The sequence below is a fragment of the Trifolium pratense genome, linkage group LG6 (genome assembly GCF_020283565.1).
Source record: "Trifolium pratense cultivar HEN17-A07 linkage group LG6, ARS_RC_1.1, whole genome shotgun sequence".
Taxonomy (NCBI): Eukaryota; Viridiplantae; Streptophyta; class Magnoliopsida; order Fabales; family Fabaceae; genus Trifolium; species Trifolium pratense.
Window position 1 is genome coordinate 41,450,380 of NC_060064.1, and position 25,839 is coordinate 41,476,218.

General features: G+C 32.7%; 1 protein-coding gene across 5 annotated transcripts; it reads left to right on the forward strand.

Annotated features, from left to right (window-relative positions):
* Window positions 1-862: 862 nt before the first annotated feature.
* Window positions 863-17,737, forward strand: LOC123888495 (DNA ligase 6). Of its 5 annotated transcripts, XM_045937574.1 has the most exons (20): window positions 897-1,543; window positions 1,716-3,360; window positions 3,502-3,619; window positions 3,748-3,829; window positions 4,463-4,565; window positions 4,657-4,753; window positions 5,667-5,769; window positions 6,777-6,905; window positions 7,943-7,990; window positions 8,587-8,684; window positions 8,869-8,934; window positions 10,262-10,421; window positions 10,891-10,998; window positions 12,552-12,601; window positions 13,394-13,428; window positions 13,544-13,605; window positions 13,698-13,859; window positions 13,958-14,046; window positions 16,273-16,372; window positions 17,195-17,737. In XM_045937574.1, the coding sequence occupies exons 2-20, from the start codon at window positions 1,830-1,832 to the stop codon at window positions 17,501-17,503; spliced, it is 3,450 nt and encodes a 1,149-aa protein (XP_045793530.1). In that variant the 5' UTR covers window positions 897-1,543; window positions 1,716-1,829; the 3' UTR covers window positions 17,504-17,737. The 5 variants fall into 5 exon arrangements, 4 of the variants coding, with proteins under 4 accessions (XP_045793528.1, XP_045793530.1, XP_045793529.1 ...); XM_045937572.1 differs by having other exon boundaries at window positions 863-3,360; XM_045937573.1 differs by lacking the exon at window positions 12,552-12,601 and having other exon boundaries at window positions 897-3,360; window positions 13,533-13,605.
* The last annotated feature ends 8,102 nt before the right edge of the window (window positions 17,738-25,839 follow it).

Genomic DNA, 25,839 nt, shown 5'->3' on the forward strand with positions numbered 1-25,839 from the left:
AGCATATAATCTTCCTAAATTCAATTTCCCAGCACAAATTAATGCCAACCAGAAGAGTTTAGATTTTCATACCGAGAAAATTACGAGATCAAGTATGCTCCGTTTTTAAATCTTTCCAATTACCTAATTCTTTCAACAAGTTAATGACATGTGTCAATTAAAAATTGAATGGCTAGGATTAAAATTGAAAACCAATATTTGTTTAGTTAAAAAAGAATGGCTTAACTACATATTTGGTCCCTTATGTTTATTTTAAGTTTCAATTTGGTCTCTTACGTTTAAAAAGTATCAATTTGGTCCCTTACGTTTCCATTAGGTTTCAATTTAGTCATTTCCGTCAATTTTGTCACATGTGGCAGTCAATTCGCATATGTGGACTGATACGTGGACACTTTGACACAGTGACACGTGTATAGTTCAAACGGTGTTAGTGACAAAATTAAAGGAAAGGACTAAATTGAAACCTAATGGAAATGTAAGGGAGCAAATTGATTCTTTTTAAACGTAAGGGACCAAATTGAAACCTAAAATAAACGTAAGGGACCAAATGTGTAGTTAAGCCAAAAATAATGATCAGTTTGTTCAAAATCTCCAATTCTTGAACAAACTCACCATGGCCACCCTCTTCATGAAAACTAAAGTTGAAGTGTTAATTAAACATAAAAAAGTGCTTCCTTAATGACTAATAAAAAAAAATAAGTAATTGAATATACCTTGATTTCCACAAACTCGGATTTTCTACATTAACCACTTAAGTCCAATATATTGATTATACTGTATATTAGAAACCTACTTTAAAAAAAAAAAAAAAAAACTACTTTAAAAAAAAGGAAGTATTTTTCCACTATGAATGGAAAAAAATAGTAAAGTAGCAAAAAAAAAAAAAAGAAGGAAAAGGAAGCAGTTAGATTTGGCGCCATAGGTTAACCACCTCATTCAAAGGGGAAAAAGACTGAGAAACCCTAACGAAACCGCTCATTTCTCCGATCATTGGCCGAACGAAGCATGTCCATGATTCTTATTCCATTCCATTTCCATTATTACCACAAAATCTAACTAACCAATAGCATAGCATCGTCGATTTCATGGCTTCGAAATCGAAATCCCAAACCCTAGACTTAAACTCCACCCAACTATTCACCACCGCTCTTCAATCCCTCAACCTCCCTAAACCCTCTCTCCCACTCCCACCACTCCCTTCTTCCTCAATCCCTCACTCCAATCTCATCCCCAACACCCGCTTCCTCATCGACGCATTTCGCTACTCCGGCGACTTCTCCGTCTCCTATTTCCTCTCCCATTTCCACTCCGATCACTACGCCGGTCTCACCTCCTCCTGGTCCAACGGCATCATCTTCTGTTCCCCAATCACCGCCCATCTCCTCATCAACATCCTCAACATCCCTTCCTCATTCATCTACCCTCTCAATCTTCACCAATCTGTTACAATCGATGGATCTGTTATCACTCTCATTGACGCCAATCACTGTCCTGGCGCAGTTCAGTTCCTTTTTCAGGTTCCGTTTATGGATCAATCCTTGAGGTATGTTCATACTGGTGATTTTCGGTTTTCGAATGAAATGATGTTGGATTCTGCACTTGGTTGTTTTATTGGTGCTGATGCTGTGTTTTTGGATACTACTTATTGTCATCCTAAATTTGTTTTTCCTACGCAAGATGAGTCGGTTAATTATGTTGTTGATGTTGTGAATCAGTGTGATGGTGATGATGTTTTGTTTCTTGTTGCTACTTATGTTGTTGGTAAGGAGAAGATTTTGCTTGAGATTGCTAAGAGGTTTGGAAAGAAGGTGCATGTTGATGCTAGGAAAATGGAGGTTTTGAGGGCGCTTGGGTACGGAGAGAGTGGTCAGTTTACTGAGGATTCTTTAGAGACTAATATTCATGTTGTTGGATGGAATGTGTTGGGGGAGACTTGGCCTTATTTTAGGCCTAATTTTGTTAAGATGAAGGAGATTATGACTGAGAGAGGGTACTCTAAGGTTGTGGGTTTTGTGCCTACTGGATGGACTTATGAAGTCAAGCGTGACAAGTTTGCGGTTAGATCCAAGGATTCGTGTCGGATTCATCTTGTGCCGTATAGCGAGCATTCGAACTATGATGAGCTTAGGGAATATGTGAAGTTTTTGAAACCGAAGAGTGTTGTTCCGACTGTGGGTTTAGATGTTGAGAAGAGTGATAGTAAACATGTTGACAAAATGAGGAAGTATTTTGCTGGGTTGGTTGATGAGACGGCCAACAAGAAAGAGTTTTTAAGGGGTTTTAAGCAGTGTGACTCCAGTGAAGTTGGTCTTGAAGCCGGGAAGGATGTTAGTGATGATCTGGAACCAGGGAAGAGCATCGAGAAAGAAGTGAAGCCATCTGATGCGGGAGAGGATAAAAATATTAATCCGGATGTTGCTGTGAGTGTGTCATCTTGTATGGGAGAAACTTTCATAGAAGATCCTACATTGCTAAATGATGAAGAAAAAGAGAAAGTCATTCAAGAACTGAGTTGTTGTTTGCCTACATGGGTCACCCGAAGCCAGATGTTAGATCTTATCAGCATCTCTGGGAGCAATATCGTTGAAGCTGTTTCTAATTTCTTTGAACGTGAAACTGAATTTCATGAGCAAGTAAATTCGGCTCAAACTTCAGTTCCAACACCCAGGTGTTGCTCATCGAATGACACCAGTACCAGTCCCATTTCAAAGTCAAACCTCAACGATACAAACAGCACTTTAAAAAAATGCGACATTTTTCCAAGTCAAGACTCTAAAATGGTTAACCTAAGGCCTCCATTACGAAATCAGATTTCCCCTTCCAAAAGAAAGAGGAGTAGTGAAACTAAGCCAAACAAGAAAGGCAAAGTCAAAGTCCAAGCAAAATCAGAATCAAGTGGTTCAAAGCAGGCAACAATAACAAAATTCTTCAGCAAAGCAATGCCTGTGATGCCTGGTGATACCCAATCTGATCAACTTGGATCAAAGCCCGATGAAAGCCCCATAGTTGAAGAATTATTGCCAACTGATGCTGGAAACTTGTATAAGCAAGAGATTGATCAGTTTATGCAAATAATAAATGGGGACGAGTCATTAAAGAAGCAGGTAATTACTATAATTGAGAACACAAAAGGAGATATCAATAAGGCATTGGATATATATTACTGTAATGGTTGCAATCTTGGTGGAAAAGAAATAGCAGTTCAAGGGGAGTGCAAAATTGACAGACCTTTAGAGAATAAATGTGTGTCACAAGAGTTAAAAGTTATACCTGATATTTCTATGCATAGAATGTTAAAAGATAATGTAGATTCAACTCATGTGTCTCTACCATCTGAGAAATACAACCCCAAGAACCATGGTTTGTGTTGATTTTATTTAATCTTCCACCCCCACCCCCCACTACATTTACTCTGTAGAAGTAATTATTCAACTTTATATCTGTACTTTTTAGTCAAGATCTGTTTTGTAAATCATGTATACAACTGTCATAAATGAGCAGCGTGTTGGAGAGATGGAGAACCTGCACCATATTTACATCTTGCACGAACCTTCAACCTGCTTGAGGATGAGAAAGGAAAGATAAAAGCTACTTCAATACTATGCAACATGTTCAGAAGGTCCTTTCATACTGATCACACTCTTTGTATTATCCATTTCCCCTCTTTTTTTTTTTTGGAATATTCAAACAGCTATACCAGTATTTTGGCTGATTGAGAAACATTATGTACGTACAACGTTTCTACAGTTTGTTAGCCTTGTCTCCAGAAGACGTGCTTCCTGCTGTGTATCTATGTACAAACAAAATTGCTGCAGACCATGAAAATGTGGTAGGTTTATCTCCAGTCTTCATATTTTGGAAGTTTTGACTTTGACCATCTTTAGCCTTGATGATATTGAAATTTCAACTCGGTATTTGTAAAATATAACCTTTATAGTGTTCCTGTGCTTTTATATGTGTGTTGTGTCAAGATTTCAAAGCTCTCTTCACTTTAAAGTGTCGAACCCGAGTTCCTTAAAAAAAAAACCATTGATTTATTGTATTTTAGCCCTTCATTGTTGTTGCCTCTTTGGGTCAAAACCCACCATTTTGCATCCCTTAGCTTTTGAATTTTTATTTCCTTTTTGTTTTTATTGTCCTTTTCTTTGGATCATGACAACAAGGAGTGTAACCTTGGTTCTATTGGAGATATTTATTTATTTGATGGTAAATAACACATGGGCATGTACAAGCAGGAATTCATACTACTAATTCTAATCCATAAGCCAATTTAAAGGTCATTTTAATGAGGTTTTTTTAATGGAAAAGTACATTATTATTTATGGTTGTTAATCTTTTATGTTCCTTTAGCCTCTTCCAGATGACAAATTGACATGTTTAACACTAAACGTAGGAGTCTAATATATGGCAATGAAGGTTATAATGCACTAATAAAGTTCCATGCAACATGCAATTGATGCAGGAACTAAATATTGGTGGAAGTTTAGTCACTACAGCACTCGAAGAGGCATGCGGGACAAATCGATTGAAATTAAAGGAGATGTATAATAAACTTGGCGACCTTGGTTGGATGATTATTATATTTTTTTGCTTTTTAACTAAACCTATTTTGCCGTTGAAGATTTTGAATAATTGGAATGATCTGGGATTTTAAAGGTGATGTTGCTCAAGAGTGTCGCCAAACACAGAGATTGCTCGCACCACCTACACCACTTCTAATTAAGGATATTTACTCTGCACTACGAAAGATAAGGTGTCAATAACTGTTCTGTTTCTTTTTGTAACTTTTATCCTCACTATGGGTGTATAGTTTAATATACCGCTCAGTGGTTTGCTCCTTAAATGTTTAGTTGAGAGTTGTTACTGTGGACTTAGGTTCAAGATGAACCCTAGATGTGGTAGTAACTTCTCATTCACTTTAGATTATTTAAACTATAAATGTATGTATATTATTAAGTGAACCACGAACCTGAGCTCCTTGTAACAAAACTCCTAGTTGATGACTTAATTAAATCAAATTGTTGGAATATGGAAATTGAAGTGTGCATTGAGTGGTATTGGCTTGTGGGCGTCGTAGTTTTTTTTTTATAAAAGTTGTTTGAATATTTCGATTTTTGGCTTGAGGTTTCAATCAAGTTAGTGCGTCCTAGGTCCTTTGAATTTCCCTAAAAAAAGGAAATTGAAACTTCGTCATATAGGGCTGACTGCCACTGCTCATAGCATATGGAATTAGCCAACTTGAAGTTTTTGACTTGCAGATAATTTTTTTTTTTGGAGTTGTGCAAATATGGAAATTGAAGCACAAACAATGATTGGAACCTCAATCTATAAACCAAACTCCACAAATCATGTTTGGTGATGGACATGTTCTTAAGGATTCAGAGATGTTGAGGAAGATGGTCGCTACACTAGAATTAACTTTTTTACAGTCACTGTTGCCTGTGATCTTTATCAACCATGCACAAGGAAGTTATTTTCATATGCTCCAAAATCAGACAATTTTTATGAAGCGAATGGACCTAAAGTGTATTAAACATAGTTAGATGTAACATTTATTTCTCTTATGCTTTTATTGCTTCTCCGTTTCTATTAATTATTTCATTTTTCTATTTCTATTAGTTACTTTTTTATGATTGTTTAACATATTCTTATGTAATGCACATCAGTTTACAAACAGGCAATGGAAGCACATTACGAAAGAAAGGCATCATTGTTCATCTCATGCGTTCCTGCCGTGAAAAGGAGATAAAATTTCTTGTTCGGACCTTGGTAAATAATAATATCCCCCGTTTTTTGTTGCAATGGAGTTTAGAGGGAAGGGAGGTTATTCCATTTCAAGGTTATAGCATGCCACAAGTCTCGTTAAGGGCTTACAATTTAATATTGTTAGGTATTTTAGTCAAATTTGTAGATATTTGTAAACTAATTGTCTGTGGAAAAGAAGATATATTGTCGAGTATAAGCATTTTGGATTCAGGTCTATCTGATTTTGAAAGAAAAATGAGAATGTCTTGTTTTATGCAACTTTTCTGACTTCACATATTTGTTATGGTGTTCACAAATATGGAAAAGAAGGATTCTTTCATTATATGTTGTTATGTATGTGATGTGTCATGTATCTCTATGTAACTTTTCAGATAGTTAGTTGTAATACAGTAGTAACAAACTGTATTTAGTTACAGTTGGCACTTTCAGTTAGTTACATGACAGTTCTACTATATTAGTTACATGACAATTCTACTATATATAGCATTGATGCAACAGTTGTACATTCAGTTAATCATATTTCCATTCACTGTTTTATCGCAAATCTTCTAACTAAGTTAGTTCATTAATAACAGTAACAGGCTAGACTGATGGTTGACTCTCTCAACACATCATATTTCAATACATACTATTCTGAATATACACATATGATGGTGGCTGATTATCTCCCTCCGTCTGATTTGGGTTGTGTACATTTATTATGAAAAGGATTAGTTATGTTGATTTTAGTTGTAAAATAATGTATATTGTCTAAAATACCCATATTTTCAGAGTGGTTGAAAGTAGTAGTGGAATAGTCAGGTGCACTGTTTAATTGAATGAGGGTATTGTTGGAAGAAGTTAATAAATGCTGCCTTTAAACTCTAAAGTAACAAGTAATTTGAAACAGATAAATATTGCAAATGAGATACTTATAATGAGATGGCGGGAGTATCTATCAATTACCCTTTTTTCTAGACTTTATCTCTGTATGCAAGTGTCCGTGCTTCTCAAATTTGCTTCTTGTGTAGGTCAGGAACTTGAGGATTGGGGCAATGCTTAGAACTGTTTTGCCTGCATTGGCTCATGCTGTTGTTATGAATTCTCGCCCTACTGTGTGTCAAGAAGGAAAGGCAGAAAATTTGAAAGCAGCGCTTCAGGTCCATTCTGTAATCATTTGCATTTTACTATGACCAAGTTTACATATTAATATGCTACTTTAGTATTCTGTTTACTTTGTAATGGCCGATATTATTTTGTCATAATGGTCACTTTTCATATGCCATTTTCTGTGTAGAGGTCTAGAGGAGCTTCCATTTAGTGGGACAATAGGAAATAGGAGAGGATTACCTCATTGGAGAATCTATGATGAAAGATATGCACAAATAAAACACGAGGAAATCAATAATATATCAATCCTTTAAATCTGTTTGTATATCTAGGAAAGTGACAGTTTAATTTTTCCTTTTCAACAAAAGTAGAAGTATTTTAGATACTACAAAAAAGTGGTCCAAAGTTTAGAGAAAGGAAATTCTCCTTAGTCCTTAGAGAAAGGAAAATATAATACAAGATGATCAAACAAGAAAGCACATCAGTTATCCAAAGTTTGCAAGGCCAATGAAAATGTGATTCCTGAGGTAAATGCAATAGGCCCGAAATTTTCCTGACCCACACCAAATAAATAAATAATTCAGTTCAATGGAGAAACCAATGAAAGAAACTTCTTAAATATTCATGTGCCGTGTTCTCACCAAGTAGCAGCAAAAATATTTCACATTCATGAGATATTTATCTTCTACATTCCTGCCGAAACCTCTACAGCTAACAAATCACCCAGTCAAATTCAGTGAGTAAGCTTAGATTTATGAGATCCAAAAAGCTTATTCTTTTGGTAACTACTTCCTAGGTAATGCAAAAGCAATTGTATGGTAGCTTTCAAATTTCTGCGTAACTTCAATGATTCTGGAATCTCTAGATTTGTGTTCAATTATTAACCAATCCCCGAAATAAGCTTTGAAAACTTCTATCTGGAAGGATGAAGCTATATGTAAAGTTGTAAGTTTTATTTGGGCTGCAATGCTTAATAGGGTTGCCAGTAACAATTGTTACATGGTCATGGGGATTGTTTTGTGCGCCAAAAACACTCCAATAGAAATAGATCTATTTGTTTTACTAATGAATTTGCCCACCTCTCCAGGTCCTTTCTGCGGAAGTTGTCGAAGCATATAACATACTGCCAAACTTGGTAATTATTTAATATTTGAACAGTTGCTCTTACCTTTCTTAAATGTGGGAATGCAGAAATTTTATCGGCTTATGTTACTAGTAGTAAATGTGACCAAATAGTTTACCATGTTGGATATAACTGTTACTCGTAATTGCTGATTTTATTTTTGTCTTAGAATTTAGGTTAGTTCTAACTCAACCCTATAAAACGGGATTATAAGGTGAGAGATGTCTCTCACATCTAAAATTTTTTTTAGTTCATATCACACTCGACACGGGACTCTCAGCACTCACCCTTCATGTCCAGGATTGGACATTTGGAGTGTGACCTGAATAAACCAGCAACTGGTGGCCCAACAAATTATTGGATAGCCATGTCATCTTCGAATTGGGGTTTCACATAAAAACAAATTTCCAGGACCTGCTTGTAAGGCGAGTATTACCCACCTGTTAGGAACCCAAGAACATTCTATATCCTAACACCACCACTTATAAACACATTTTCATACCTTATCTCATCCAATGTGATTTGTTATTGTAGATAGTTTTGGCCTTGAATGAGCAATAGTTCAGTATTCTCACAATGTTTTACGTTTTCATCATGTTTATATGCAGGATATCATAGTCTCATCTCTCATGAACAAAGGCATTGAGTTTTCAGTTTCAAGTTTATCAATGGTTCCAGGAATCCCAATCAAGCCTATGCTTGCAAAGTATAATACTGTTTCATACATTGGCGCTTTCTGTCTACTATTTTGCATATTGGCGCTTTCTTAAGTGCTTTATGATTAATTGCAAAGTTTCTAGAACCTTATTTTCTTCAAGGGTACTCACTTTGGTAAATCCCTCAGTTTCTTTTTTTAAAATGTATTTTTCCTTTTTATTTTTTGTTTGTAGGATCACCAATGGCATTCCCCAAGCATTGAAGCTATTTCAAAATAAAGCATTTACATGTGAATATAAGTATGTATTCTTTAATTAGTTACTTTCCTTTTATCTTTATTCTCTTCAGACCTTGACATGTCATTGCTCACAACCATGGACACAATATAGCCAGTAGTCATTTAAAATCTTGTTTGGATATATGATACTCCCTCCGTTTCAAATTACTTGTCGTTTTGATAATTTAAGGTTATATTTTGTCTATTATACCCTCATGTAAATTCCAAATATTTAGGAGTAGTTGTTGAAACCGTAAAAAATTTAATATATATTTTGAAAACTAAAGTTTTTTTTTTGGATAACATATTTTTTTTTTTTGTACATAATATATATTAAATTTATTGGAAAGACGAAAGAGAAAGTGTGCAAAAAAAAAAAATTATTGGTGAATTAAAATAAGGGTATAATAGGAAGATAAGGTGCAAAAATACATTTTCTTAATTTCTTGTTTTTTTCTAAAACGACAAGTAATTTGAAACGGAGGGAGTATATAGTAATGGGTGATATGAAGATTTGATCCACATTACTTCTATGTGCCTTGAAAGTTGAAAGTGAGTGCTACAGCAATAGAGCATTTAATATGATGAATCTGGTAGAGTTTTACTGTATGCCTTGCTCAGGCATTTCTTTGTTAAATTTTATTAAAATTTAAAACACATGCTAAAAGCTTTGTAGACTGATTTTTTAATCAAAAATATTTGGAGATGAATAAAAATAATAATAAAAAAATCAGTAATTGTTCCGGACTGTTCGCGGCCGAACAGTAATCAATGAAAAAATTCCTTGAAATTAGCTGAACCCCAAAATGGCTTTAAAGGTAGGAGTGCGGTGCAAGACTCATTAAATTTTTCTTTGGTCCTTAGTTTGGGATTAGAGTCATTCACACATGTGGGCTGGTTCCTGATGCATTATTACACTTAATTAGAGTTAAACCAACATATACATTTATTTTTTGACTATTTCATAAGCTCAATTTTGCATATTTGATTATATAGTGAATATTTATGGTCGTGAAAAAATGGTAGTGCTCATTTTACATTGACTACTTGCATTGTTGCACAAAAATGAAGTGGGAAGAAATGCAAAAGTTTAAACTGTAACACTTTTAATTTAAGTTTTATGTGCAACAAGTATAATCTCATTCAACTCCAAAGTTCTTATGAGAAAACATATCTTCATGCATATAATTTTAATTTATGATCTTGTTTATTCTACTGGTAATACTTCTAAGTTTAGTGATTTTATTGAATATTGAGATCCTTCGGCATTACTTGTCTCTTTGTTGCAAAAGGATGAATCGTACCTCTTTTTCATAAGACTCTCTAAACTGAGATAAATGTAATCCTAGGTATGATGGTCAGCGAGCTCAAATTCACAAATTGGTTGATGGATCAGTTCATGTTTTTTCAAGAAACGGAGATGAATCAACTTCGAGATTCCCTGATCTGATTGACATGATAAAGGAATCTTGCAAGCCTGTTGCATCAACTTTCATAATCGATGCAGAGGTACATAACTGTTTTATGCCATATAATAGTTTTAGGCTCAAATACATGTTTGGTACCCCTATTTTACAGGATTTGAGCCCCGCCCCCCCCCCCCCCCCCCCCCCCCCCCCCCAATTTTGAAATCTGGGTTTTGGTCACTGAGTTTCACACATTGCAATTTCAGCCCTAACCCAAATTTTTATCCAAAAATGATTTTTGGGTCCAAAAGTGGTGATTTTGATCCCCAAGAGTGATCATTTTTGTATTTTCTCTTCAAATTCGAAATTGGGCCCAAAATCCGGGGACCCAAATTGCAATAATTTGTGAAACTTGGGGCCAAAAACCCGGATTTCAAAATGGAGGCGACTAAAATCCTGTTTCAGATAAAATAGGGAGACCAAAAGTGTATTTAAGCCTAATTTTTATTAATACTTGCAATTAAATCTTTTGTTATTCCCTCCTAGTTTATTTATGGTTTTTCTCCTTTCAGGTTGTTGCTATTGATAGAAAAAATGGATATAGGATTATGTCTTTCCAGGAGCTATCTTCACGTGCGAGAGGAGGCAAAGATACTTTAGTTACTAAAGAGAGCATAAAGGTCAGTAACTTGCATGAGAAAAAGAAACGAAAAGCATTCATGCTTAAAAGAATTGTTGAGAGAAAATCTGAATCTGTAGATTTTATTTCTAATTATGTTCTAAATCACATTAGTTTCGGATCTAACCAACTCTCTAACAGAATAACCACCTCTAACGGACTAACACTCAATGTTTCGCTAACTCAGTGGTGTATTCTCAAGTGTCCTAGAACTCTGCTACTTATGATACACAATATTAACCGAGTACATGGTGTGTACTCTTATCATTCCCTCTTCAAAGTTAGGGGGGCTGAGAAGTAGTAAATACTAAATACCCTGAGTTTGTCTCTGAATGAACAGAAATGTGGATTAGAGACTTTAAGGATATTATCCACTAGATCCGGTGCAAGAGTATGTGTGATAGTGAGCTTCTTGTTTAGAATTTTCTTTCATATAGATTCAGCTCCATATGCTTGGTAGTTTTGAGCCTTTAGTTGAAACTTACAAAACATAATCTTTTTTTTTTTTTACTTTTTCAAAAAAAAAATCTTTTTTTTACCGAAACGCTGGACCTTTTTTTTGTCCGGCTACTTCAAGTGCTCCCACTACCGGCTACTTCAACTTTCCGACTGGCAACCCCACTTAGAAGTCTGTCTCTGTTAGGATACAGAATGATGGTTAATTAGAGTAGTTAAGGGTTGTTATAGAAGTTTGTTAGTTGAGGTTGTTATAGAGTTAATTGTATAAATAGGAGAACACAATGTAGAGTTGAAGGAGAGTTAAACATTGTGAATAGAGTAGTAACTCTATTGTGAAAGGGGAAACCCTTTGAAGGAGAGTTTCTCCCCTATTCTTTTCCTATTTCTTAATAAAAGTGGTCTTTCTTAGGAATCCAATTCTTGGGTTCCTAACAGTCTCTCTTTGACCAACCAAACTCCATAGGAATATAAGATAATTCTAGTGAGGCACAACACGCGCATTTACTAACTATTGCTTTTCTGCTTCATGTGCCAATGAGTGAGAATCGCGTGCCACCTTCATGGCTACTGATCAAGGTATAATCTATTCCATCTGGTTCGCTGATGCATCATTCCAGTCGTGCCTGTTGGAAAATTGTAAAAGACTTTTTGACAAGCGCTAGTTCTCCTAAGTAAGCCTATTAACATTTGTCTATGGCAAATGATAGGAATTGCGAAAGAATAAGAGGGTTGTATTATCTCTTGGACAAGGATGATGAGGGTGATCCAACTTAAAACATATAAAATTCCTGCAATTAGTCTTAAGAGTTCTATGGCCAAATTTTGTTTCATCACAAGCATCTTTGATATCCTCCCTTTTCTATGTTTAAGTATTCATTTTCATTGTCGTTACAAAAAAAAGGTATTCATTTTCATCAATGACAATTGAGCCTTTCCATTGTGGTATCTGAGTTTTTAAACATTTAATAGAAGCGTTGACTGTTGAGCCTTTGTTACTATTCTTGGGGGATTTCTAATATTTCTTTGTACTTATTTTCTTCGACTCTCTTTTTAGTTGAATTCTCAGGATTTATTTCTAATTTATGGTTCATGCAGGTGGGCATTTGTGTCTTTGTCTTCGATATCATGTTTGCAAATGGAGAACAGTAATTATCTAAAACTTCATTTTACCCAATTTTGAGAATTAGTTGCAGACTTGATAGAAATTCTCACGGACCATCTAAAGTGATTTTTATTGCATTGGCCTTTTTGGGTTGCTGTACTGTTGTATAAGGCAGGATACAATAGTTAATCAGTGATCAAAGAGGAGTATATGCTAAACTATCCACTAAATAAGCTTCTAGTCTATCATATTTTTGGTGAATCGGTGAATAGTATGCAAGATGGTGTAATTAATATCATCTTGTCTTTATATTTAGAAAACAAACAGGGTAATAATGTGGCATTTTCTTATTAATCACAGTGTTGCAGTTAATCAATAATGATTGAATTGTTGATATCAAGTTAAAGGAAAGTAGATGTATATAGGCATGTGTTATTTTTTATAATATTTAAGACTCTACCCGTTTGATCTGCAAAATGTATGTACTGGACAAACAAACAGAGCAACACAGGATAAAGTTCAAGGTATTGAACGAATTTTGTCTTGTACGATGTTTGATGGACAAAAGGTTATTTGGGTATTTTAGACAACTTGTGTAGAGTACAAAAAGTTGTCCCGTGGTTCAGTGGGAGACAAGAATTTCAGTTTTTGTCCAGTCCTTTGGCCGCCAATTTGTCCGGTCCCAGAAACAGTTTTAAAATCAAACACAGTACAACTGAAGTTGTCCTGTCCAGTCCCTTATTTTTTAGTAGATCAAACGCAATTATTTGGGTTAAACAGTTGATATTACGTTTCAAATACAGTCTGTGCTGATCCATTGAAGTACTTTTTGCAGGTTACTGGGTTTTCCTCTCCGCCAAAGACGAAAGTGTAAGCCTGATCATTTATATTATGAATCTTCTGCTTTTTCAGGCAAAACAAAAATGTACTGCAAGTCATAATTACACTTCCATTAATGCTTTTTCATGTCTTAGAAATTATACAGATCTGAAGGATTTGTTCTATGATGAACGACCTGGGTATTTTGAATATGCAAAAGAAACAACTGTGAGTGTTTCAGTTTATTATTATTATTTTCTATTTTTCTTTAGTGAAGCTTATTTAATGTGCTTAGGTATAACTGAACATTTCAATTGTAGATCGAAGCAGATGATGCCTACTTAACATGTGAAGCCACATTAACTAGAATAAATACTTTCCTTGAAGATGCACTCCGCTCTTCATGTGAAGGAATTATGGTGAAATCGTTGGATATTGATTCTGGGTATTCCCCATCAAAGCGTTCTGACAAATGGTTAAAGGTTATTATTTGTCTTACAGGACTTTGGTTGCTTTATACATGAACACACACTGAAAGAGGTATTGGACCTGTCTAATGTCCCCTGGCTTCATTTTATAGGTCAAGCGAGATTATGTGGAAGGCTTAAATGATACTCTTGATTTAGTACCAATTGGTGCTTGGCATGGAAATGGAAGGAAAGCTGGATGGTAGTTTATCTTCTTTCTTTTTTGTGTGTTGAAATCTTTTAAGACACTGCAATGAAACTGGCATAAAATTTAAAGCATTTTCCTTCACATTACTACATTAGTTCTATCAAATGACCAGCTCTCCAAATGCTTAAACTGAGCATCTCCAGCGCAGGGACCTTAGCAGGTCCCTTAAAAATAAGATTTGGAGTTTATCGTCTTTTAGCATTTGAGTGTGCTGACGTGGAGTGAAAATAAGTTCCAGAGCTTGTAGAAGGAACTCTCTCCAGGGACCTTAAACGTTAAAAATAATGTTTTAAGACTCAATCTCAAGTAAAAAGTAGTATTGGTGGTTGTCTTTTATATGGAAAATATCCAACAATAACTTCCATTGAGTGAATAATGGATCCAGATCCTAAAAACAACAATGCTTTTGAATAAGCATGAGTAATCAAATGAAATAAAGCGGCTCGATAAGAGCCCATACCCAAAGCTAACATCATATAACCCAATTGAGACATTGTAGAATAGGCCAAATTTTTCTTAATATCTTTTTGAGCAATAGCTAAAGTAGCTCCTAATACTACGGTTATTATACCTATCAAAGCTATTCCACCCATTATGGAGGGTATAACTATGAAAAGAGGAAGAAGTCGAGCTACAAGAAAAATTCCCGCTGCTACCATAGTAGCAGCATGTATAAGAGCAGAAATAGGAGTAGGACCTTCCATAGCATCCGGTAACCATACATGAAGAGGGAATTGGGCAGATTTCGCAACTGATCCGCAAAATAACAACAGGGCACACAAAGTAACAAAAAAAAAGATTCACCTCATTCTTATAAATTAAGTTATTGAATATTTGAAATAAATCCCGAAATTCCAAACTACCCGTTATCCAATAAAAACCTAAAATTCCTAATAATAAACCCAAATCCCTTACACGATTAGTTACAAACGCTTTTTGACAAGCATTTGCCGCAATAGGACGTGTGAACCAAAAACCTATTAATAGATAAGAACACATTCCAACCAATTCCCAAAAATATAAACTTGTATCAAATTGGAACTAGTAACTAATCCTAACATTGAAGTATTAAAAATACTCAGATAAGTAAAAAATCTCAAATAGCCTTGATCATGAGACATGTAACTATCACTATAAATTAGAACCAGAATACCAACAGTAGTGATAAATATTGACATAATAGAAGTAAGTGAATCGATCAAGTAGCCAAACTCTAAAGAAAGATCATTATTTATAGTCCAAGACCATACATATTGATAGATAGAATTAATCTCGATTTGATGAATAGATAGATCGATCGAAAAAATCATAACTATCATTAACAAAAAAATACTAGGAAAAGCCCACATAGGTGTTGCTTATTTTTATCACCATTAGAGTAATTTAGTTTGGTTGCTTATGAATTGCATAAGTACTATGTGGCAAGTTGGTCCCACAAAGAAAATTAAGCAACCATTGGAGTTACCCTCCTCCATCGGAGATGCTCTTAGATGGAGATCCAAGAATGATTTGCATCTCGAGCTGTTTGTGGCATTCAAAGGCACAAATGGCAAAGGAAAGAAAGATAATTTATGAATAAAAGAAGTTACTTCCAACCAGTAAAATTTGTGTGTATTTAGTTCTGGGCTTGACCAAACATGAGATGACCCAACAATTCAATGGTGTGACCCAAAATAGAATTTTTGCCAGATATTAGGTAGTAAAAAAGAAGGGGCTGGGCAAATAAGAACATCCAAATTAATTTGTTTAGGTTAAACTGTATTTCATGGTGAGCATATATTTGGTGTATTTGAGAGTATGGTTTGGGTGGTGAACAACTCATTTTTATAACCCATTCATAACTTCGTTCGATTGACACAAACGTTAGAACTTCATGTAATACTATAAAACTTTGTTGACGTGCATCAAATGGAAAAGGATGTTGCAGAAAAAGGACCCTGCATTTTTCAGCAGCTTCATGATATTTTGTTTTAAGTAGGGGACCTTGATGCAGTGATTGATGCTATTGCTAGTTGTAAGTAGAGGTCAGAAGTTCCAACTGTGGAATCAACCTCGTACAAAATGTAAGATAAGAGATGTAACAATGAATATGCAATGACTCTGACCCTTCCCTTGATCCCGCCGCTCTATTGCACTAGATGCCCTTTGTTTATGATGATCTTTTTTTTATAAATGAGTGAATTTCTGCACTGCTGTTGATCTGAATCTTTTACTTTGCAGGTATAGTCCATTTCTCATGGCATGTTTCAATCCTGAAACTGAGGAGTATCAAAGTGTATGCCGAGTGATGTCTGGGTTCTCGGACTCTTTTTACATAGAGGTACAAGTAGTTTTGACTTATCCTTTAAAATATTCTGGGCATGCTATTTATATATCCACCGTAGAAGATGCAGAGCCCTTTGGGGTGTGCCAGCTAACTCTAAACTATTAAGTACCCTAGACATTTCGTCTAGAAAGTTGAAGAGTATTATTGTAATTTTTATTTCACTGTCCTTTCACTTTAAAGTCTTTAATATGCCATATCGATGTTACTGTTGCTTGCATAGAGATCATTATAGATAATTTTTAATTCTTTAACGTACACTTTTACAAGTTACTAAGTTAGTAGTCATTGTGTCAAAAAAGAGTTAGTAGTCATTAGTCATTCATATTCAGGAAAATAGAACTTTAGGACACGGAACAATTTGGACCTTGAAGACCAGGGCAATTTTCATGGCAAGGGAGACAACCTGTGTTACATAATCAGAATATTTAAAATCAAATAGCAGAATAATCGCATATTTTGGTTACCTGCCTGGTCCAACACACACTATATTTTCATATTAGTTTGTAATTATCTGTAGAGAATATTTTTGCAATTTGGAGTGAGTGAAAGTTTGTATAATTTTGCTTTGACCTTATTATGAAACAAAAATTTGACCTATATTGGTCATTTACTACCCTATATCTTCTTCAGTCTACTTGCTGTGTTTAGCATGAACTTGAGATAGGTAGGAGAGAGTGGGTTCAGAGCAAACGGAGGATTTTAGTTCTTGTTAGTTTTTATTGATATCATGAGTATACCTCGTTGTAATAGCACAAGACTAAAGTGTCTATAATACTCTAGTTAAAAACTGACGTGAAGATTGATATTGCGCTGCAGATGAAAGAACTCTTTTCTGAGGACAAAGTGTTGTCAAAAAAGCCACCATATTATCAAACAGGAGAGACACCTGACATGTGGTTTTGTCCACAACTTGTTTGGGAAATAAGAGGTGCAGACTTCACAGTATCCCCAGTTCATCATGCTGCCATTGGTTTAGTTCATCCATCTCGAGGCATCTCAATCAGATTTCCAAGATTTATTAGCAGCGTGTCAGACAGAAACCCAGAAGAATGTAGCACAGCTGCCGATATAGTTGAAATGTTTCAATTGCAGACTCGGAAGATGGATGTCACAACTGAAGGTTGAATGTTGGTTTGATTTCTATGTACATACTATGTTCGAAGTGTAAATTATTTCTAGGCATCTTACTTAGATATTTCAATTTTTTGTGTTTGTGTACATTACAGTGTATTTAACATCTTTCTTGGCTTGAGCTTCGTAGAGAGATAGCTTTGTAAATTATGCCATGGCTTTTTTTCCTCCATATAAATAGCTTTGAAACTTGATTAATACCAACTGCCAAGCCCTCATAAGTCATAACGAAACCTTTTTTTGACCTTGCTGTCATTTTGAGCACGATTTTTTCACTCCACCTTCGATACTAAACAATCTTCATGTTTTTGGAAGTGCGCATTTTAACTGCACAACTTTGTCCGGAAATTTGCAATCAGGTGTCAAATTTGGTAATGTTTTTAGATACAAACAGTGTAAACAAAGTTTGGTCAAAGAATCAAGCTAGAACCACTTTATGTCAGAACTGACACCTGAACTAGATTAAAATATATATATATATATATATATATATATATATATATATATATATATATATATATATATATATTAAAAAATATTTTCATTAAACCTAAAAAATTTAGGCTTTATAAAAGATTAATTTTATAAAAGATGTTAGGCTTTAATGCACTTTTGATCTCCCTATTTTTAAAAACATGAACTTTTGATCCCCTATTTTAAAAGCCAACTTTTTGATCTCCCTATTTTGAAAAATTTGAACTTTTGATCCCCCTATTTTAAAAGTCAACTTTTTGATCCCATATTTTGAAAAACCTGAAGTTTCGATCCCCCATTTTAGATGTTTCTGAATTTTAGTCCCCGAACTCAATTTGGTCAAAGTTTTGCTAATGTGTCAAACTCATTATTGACGTGGCGGTGTCTATGATGACAAAACGTTTTCAAGTCTTTAGTTTTTTTTAAAAATCAAATATTTTAAAAGTGTTAAAATAATAAAATAATTAATTATAATTAAAAAACAATAAAATAAACTTCTTTACAGTATTATATAACTAAAAATCAGTAAATTACTCAAAAAAGTCAGAAAAGCAAACGCTGGTTCCAAATCATGGCACCCTAAGAAATCAAAAACACAAATAATCACAACCATGTTACTTTTTTTTGGTTAATTTTACTGTTTTTTAAAATTATTATTAATTAATTATTTTATTGTTTAATACTTTTAAAATATTTGATGTATAAAAAAATTAAAGACATGAAAACGTTTTGTCATCATGGACACTGCCACGTCAATAATGAGCTTGACACATTAGCAAAAATTTGACCAAATTGAGTTCGATGACTAAAATTCAGAAAAATCTAAAATGAGGGATCAAAACTTCAGGTTTTTCAAAATAGGGGATCAAAAAGTTGGCTTTTAAATTAGGGGGGTCAAAACTTCATATTTTTCAAAATAGGAGGATCAAAAAGTCGACTTTTAAAATAGGGGATCAAAAGTTCAGGTTTTTCAAAATAGGGGATTAAAAGTGCATTAAAGTTAAGATGTTATTAAGAAAATAAATAATTTGCACATGAAATACAAACATTTATATATAATGTATAATGAGATAAAGTAATTAATGTAATGTGTAATTATTTTATAAGTTTTACAGTACGCTAGAGTTTATTATAAAAAAAAATTATTATTTCGATGCTTATTATATTTACTCATTTTCAAAATTTTGAACTTAAATAATTTTGTTTATAATTTTGAATAACTTAAATAATTTTGTTTATGTTATGAAATTAATCCAAACATAACTAAGAATATAGAAGAATAGAGATGAAGGAGAGAAGAGAGAAAGATTAGAGTTTGTATATTCTCTTCAAGGTGTGCATCACATTGTAACAAAGGGGTCTTATTTATAGGACACATTTAGGGGACAAGAAAACCTACATAATAATGGACATTCATTACATATTATTATTCATAACACTCCCCCTTGAATGTCCATCAAGGATATGCCTCGTTAAAACCTTACTAGAGAAAAAACCATTAGGAAAAAAAAAAAATCCCAGTGATGGAAAAAGAGTACATATCATCCTTTATATGTGAACTGCCTCGTTAAAAACCTTACCAGGAAAACCCAGTGGGACAAAACCACGGTGAAGGGAAAAAGAGTGCAGAACATATATATTTATGTCTCCCCCTCATAAAGACAATTATATATGAGACGAAGAAAATCAAATAATCTTATGTAGTTGTCATAGTTGCTCAAAAGTTTTACTTGAAGCTGACTTTGTAGATAGACACGTCTTATCTTCTTTATCATATAATCTTCTCCAAATATGTAGTTTGTGCGACATTATCTTCATGTTGAATCGTTGCAAGAACCATTTAGAAGAAAACTCACAAATTCTTGTATCTGATGAATCACACACTTCAACCAAATCACATTCTTGATTTATCTTCTATGGTGCTCAACTTTCCTCGTCATTTTGTTTCATGATATTGTTATTGTTGTTTGTTTCATAGATCTCCATGAGTAATTGTACTTCATCATGTGAACATATAGTTTGTTTGTGATCTATACCTTTACGAGGATTAAACAAATTACCTGCATATCTAAAATAACAAAATATATACTTGATGATATATTGACAACAAATAATAGGTCCATAATGTATTTGTCCCCAATTCAACTAAAATGTGGTACTTCATGACCAATTAGTTCTTCATTATTTACTCGAACTCTAAAATATTCTTCAAATACTTATTTTGTAAGAAATGACAATATTTCAAACTCTTAAGGAGTCTCTTGATGATATTTTTATCATCAACATAGATATAAAAAAAATTCATTGCCAAATATTTTCTTAAAATGAACAAATTGTCATTTTCATATTTCTCACTTGGAAATATTCAACAAGAATATTATACAACATGCATATATATATTGCTCGAGTATATAAGGAGACTTATCCATGTTTATTAAGTCACATTTCCAATAGTTTGATATATGTGTCTCACGAAAATTAAATCTTTTTGGGGATTTTCACATAATCATTATCTAATGAGCCATTCAAACACGCTGTAACACATCTTTCAAATAAAACGAGCATTTCATGTGCTACAAAACTTAATCAATTATAAAGAAGTATTGAATTCACTTCAGGTGAATATGCCTCTTGATAATTAATGGTAGACGTTTATCATCATTTTCTTTTCGCGCGAAAACTAATTTGTACTAGTTATTTTCATCTTTAGGTGTATGGACTGCTGGTCCAATAACCTTTTGCTTTGCAAAGCTAGTTTAATATTGCATCAATCGCATCTACCTATTTAGTCAATAATTTCATTGTCTATAATCTTTAATAGACTTTGATTTATGATCCTCATCGTCATTTATCACATATATAGCGCTTTACCATGTGCAAAAAATATTGTCAACGTTGACTTCATCTCGGTTCCATCATATTTTATTCATGACATAATTTATTGAGATCTCTTTATTTTCATATTTTTCAGGTACCTGATAAGTTCTTCCGGAACTCGGAAAATCAATTATTCATATCCTCACTTGGTCATCTTTCTTTTTAGCTCCTTTTCTTATTTGAGGATTTTCATCTTTGGAACCGATTCGCTTACCACGCTTCAGGGTGGTTAAATTTCATTTGCTTGCCCATCAAGGACATCCATTTTGATTGGAGCATTAGCAGCTGTTTATTAATTTTATAGATTATGCAAATGAATTATCTTTAGAACTTCTGGTTCATACTAATTTGTAAGAGGATCGAGACGAGATAAAAATAATAATAATTTATTTCAAGTGATTCAATGGAACTTCTGGTTCACAATTTCAGCTGCTTATTCTCTCCCCCTAATATTGGGAAAACTAATTCATCACTTGAAAATTAGCCTTCTGGGCTATAAACAAGTCCCTTATTGGCTCGATATAATTTATAAGGGATGAAGAGTTATATCAAATATATTTTTCCAATATTCTTTTACGACCCATTTAAATGCATTATATATGGGAAATTAGGTTTATAAACCAAAATTCAAATAAATTAGGGGAGAGCTTATGTATATAATAATTTGTTGGCATGATGCTATTTAATATCTCAACATACATGTTTGAGTGTTCCCAACTATAACTTAGAAGTTACGATCTCATAAGTATCAGTCGTGTAATTAACTTCAGACGTCTAAAGAATGGATCTTCAAGTCCATTATTTTTGTTTGTATGAACATATTCTACAAAATGTTCGGTATAAATTTCAATTAACATATGATACTTATCAAATACTTTCTAGAATAATATATATAAAATGAGCTCTTAAAAATAATCTCACAAACTTCTGGTTGTGAGTTTATAACAAACATAGATGCGACCATTTAGTTGATGCATCAATTAAAATTTTAGAAATCTAATTGGTCCACTTGATCGGTGTATTGATTTACAAATATCACCTTATATATATTCTAAAAAAAATAAGAGACACTCATTTACTTAATTTATCAATTTTCTTTGGGAGCTAGTAATACACAAAAAATATTAGATTGAATGAACTTCTGGTCATTCAATACATATCCATAGAAACTTTTCGCATCATAATAGATCAGATATGACCCAACTGATCTTGCCAATTATAAACTTATTATGATTTGTAAACTTCTGGTTTACAAGAACATGTGCTTCAATTGCACAAATATATATATATATATATATATATATATATATATATATATATATATATATATATATATATATATATATATAAGTATACCCCAAACTAGAGGCAAAGGTTGATAATATGTCTCGTAATGTATAGAGATACAAGATCTCATCCATTTCTTGTTTCAATAGGATATTCATTTATGCGAATATCCTTCAAACATAAAAAAAATTTCTTTAAGACTTAAAAATATACAATACATTGGCAAAGCGTAACTTTATTATTTTTTTATCTAATAATTTAAAATCAATAAATTGATTTAAATAAGTAATTGAATAATTAAAAATCAGTTTATATTTACAAACTGTAACCGAATTATAATTATAAGTAATTAAGAAAATAACTGTATTCAAAGCTTAAGAAAACATAATCACCATAAAATAAATTCAAAGTTTAATGTATAAAAAGCTAAATGTAACTTTTTTCTTAGGCATATATTTCATAGGGAATAATAATCGTCTACCTCATAGTAAAATATAAAATAGATAGATAGAGATCTTACTAAGTTGTGCATCGAGAAATAAAGTCGAATTATCATGTAAAAACTTTCACATTTCAATTGATAATTATTGAAATTTTACCAATCTAAAATATGATTAACCAAATATTTTTGAAATTATTTTCATAATTTTGCTACTTCAAGAGCATATTCAAGAGACATACATAATTGTTCTTTTAATTTTGGTCCAATTTATACTAAGATCAAATAGATCATATGGACTTTAATATTGTTGTAAAAAAAATTAGTTCTTCAGGAACTCAACAACAAGTCTCTATTCAGAATGGCTAGAGAAAATCACAATTTTACAATCTTTCATGAATGGTTAAATTATTTGTTCTTCAAAAATTATACCAATAATATACATAATATTGTTTAAGAAAATCCATATTCTTTGAGCAATCCATCAAAGATACGCTAATATTAAAGCTTTAGCTTTTCAAGAATTATATCACAAGTGATCTTCATATAATGATCACAATAATCTTCATAATTTCTTCAAGAAAATTTTATTCTTTGAGCAATCATTCAAAGAGACTTCAATATTAAGATTTTCCCTTTTTCTTCTTAGTTCTTCGGGAACTATCACATATATTTTCATTAGTTTTGCTAATTTGACCACTTTTTCGGCCTTTTTTTTTTATTCTTGTCATTTTTTCACTTCTAGTGAGAAGCCGAACTTTTAAAATTATCACAACCATGACTATTACCATGACCACAATTTTGTCCATGGTAATTATGTGTTGCTACATTCACTTGGGAATGGAGTAACATCAGTGGGTCGGAGTTCATTCATTTCTGGAAATGATTTTTCATTCATTTTTTATTGATAATATCATCAAATAATAAAATCAAGCAAATTAGATAAGCATAGTTAACATAGTTAAATAGAATTTCTTATAATATCGTTTATACATTAGATGGTGACAAAACTAATAAGGAAATTGTTTAAAGGAATTGCTACAACATAGAACTATATATTAATATATTATTATATTATTTCTTAAAGGAATTAAATTATTTGTCTTGAAGAAAAATAATTATAGGTAACGTACATGAAGTTTGAAAGTTAAAACCATAATAGCTTATGATGATGCTAAACCATAACAACATAGTCATTTGATAGGTAACGTACATGAAAAATAAATAGTGATACAATTATATGTTTGATTGTTTATACCTTTCAATATGATAAGCACTAAATTCAAATTATTTATCAACAATCTCATGTATAGATCATGAGCAATACACATTATAGAAATATAAAATTGGTACTAAAAATGATAAAGCTATCCTTCAGGGATAACATGTATATTGAATTCTTCTGGAATTCATAAAAAATAATTTAGAGGAATTTCTTCAAGAACTATATAGCATCGTGATAATGTAAAATTAATTATTTATGCAATCCTTCAGGGATGCATATAACATTGAATTCTTCATGAGTTTTTCAAGAACTCTATAATAGATCTTATCAAATATTTTCTACATCCTTCAGGGATGTGTCACAATTGAATTCATCAAGATTTTATGGAGAACAAAATTTGAATTTTTAAGTTCTTCAAGAATATATATAATAGATCTAATTGTACGATCCTTCAAAAATGTATCCATAATGAATTCTTCAGGAATTCGTGGGGAATACAAATTGATTTTTAAATTGTTCAAGAACTTTATAACAGATCAAATCAGTTATTTATCCAATCCTTCAGATGTTCATTTTACTTATATCTATGAATCTTCAGGATTCATATTTTAAAATTTCATCATACTGTGAATCTTCAGGATTCATATTTTAAAATTTATCACACTATGAATCTTCAGGATTCATATTTTAAAATTTATCACACTATGAATCTTCAGGATTCGTAGTGTTTGTGAATCAATAAAAAAAACGAGAAGAAAAAAAATGATCTGAAAAAATAGAATAAAAAAATCATACATAAAATAAAATTGTCACTTCCATTGTTGCTATACCTTTCTTGAAAGAGGAGAGACTATCATGCTGATAACGTGTTATGAAACTAATCCAAACATAACTAAGAATATAGAAGAATAGAGATGAAGGAGAGAAGAGAGAAAGATTAGAGTTTGTATATTCTCTTCAAGGTGTGCATCACATTGTAACAAAGGGGTCCTATTTATAGGACACATTTAGGGGACAAGAAAACCTACATAATAATGGACATTCATTACATATTATTATTCATAACAGTTTATACTTTTCTTTATTAAATATTAAAAAACTTTTAAAATGAAATGGTTAAAATTAGAGGCATTCACAGCATGGGTAGAGCACAATTCGTCAAAATCGGCATAGATTAGGTGTTATTGATGGGACATGGCAAGCCTATCTTTCTATCGACCCAATCAAATGTCATTGTATGGTTTTAATTTTTTTTCTTCTATCAAATCCGAACCAACGGGTCATTATATATAACTTTGTAAAACAAAAAATTCTAAAAGAAAATATGATTAAATGATATTCCATTTTATGAAAATGTTTTTTTTTTGAAAAAGCTAAAATGAGATATATATTAACTGAAGTAAAACAGCCTCCTCAGCACAAGGTGTGCCAAGATAGACTACCAAAGTTTACAATGGGACCAAGAAAGAAATACAACAATCAAAATCATACAAGGCTCAAACATAACAAAGGACTAGACCACCAACTATGGCAGTTTAAAACTAGAGTAACATTTTATGAAAATGTTAACACTCAGACCAAATTATACCATTTAAACTTTTAACACTTGGTTGTAATTGAAACACTTCAAATTAACACATAAGAATGTTAAACTATATTAACCAAGATATAAATTTCCAATTTTATTGAACAATTTGAGTTCGGGTGTTCACAAGTTTAGAATCATAAATTCATTATTTAAACCAAACCACTTTCGAATTTGATAGAGTTGAACTCCAACTTGAATGAGTTCAAATAAAAACATGTGTTAGTTTGGTAGATCACATGTGGTAATCCGAACTCATGACCATTCTTAATTGAAAATGATACGTTATTATATTTTGTAACTTATCAATTTATATGTTTAATAAATATGTAGCGATAGTGTCCTATATTTTTTATATTAATAGTGTCGCGGTGTCCGTGTCCATGTCATGTCGTGGTATCCGTCCTTTATAATTCCTAACTTCTTTTTTCTTATTCAAAATG

Excerpts from the sequence above, each read along its gene's own strand:
- LOC123888495 (XM_045937572.1), top strand. The coding sequence starts at position 1,086 with ATGGCTTCGAAATCGAAATCCCAAACCCTAGACTTAAACTCCACCCAA. Across the intron at positions 5,770-6,776 it reads AATTTCTTGTTCGGACCTTG|GTCAGGAACTTGAGGATTGG; the intron begins GTAAATAATAAT and ends CTTCTTGTGTAG. Across the intron at positions 7,991-8,586 it reads ATAACATACTGCCAAACTTG|GATATCATAGTCTCATCTCT; the intron begins GTAATTATTTAA and ends GTTTATATGCAG.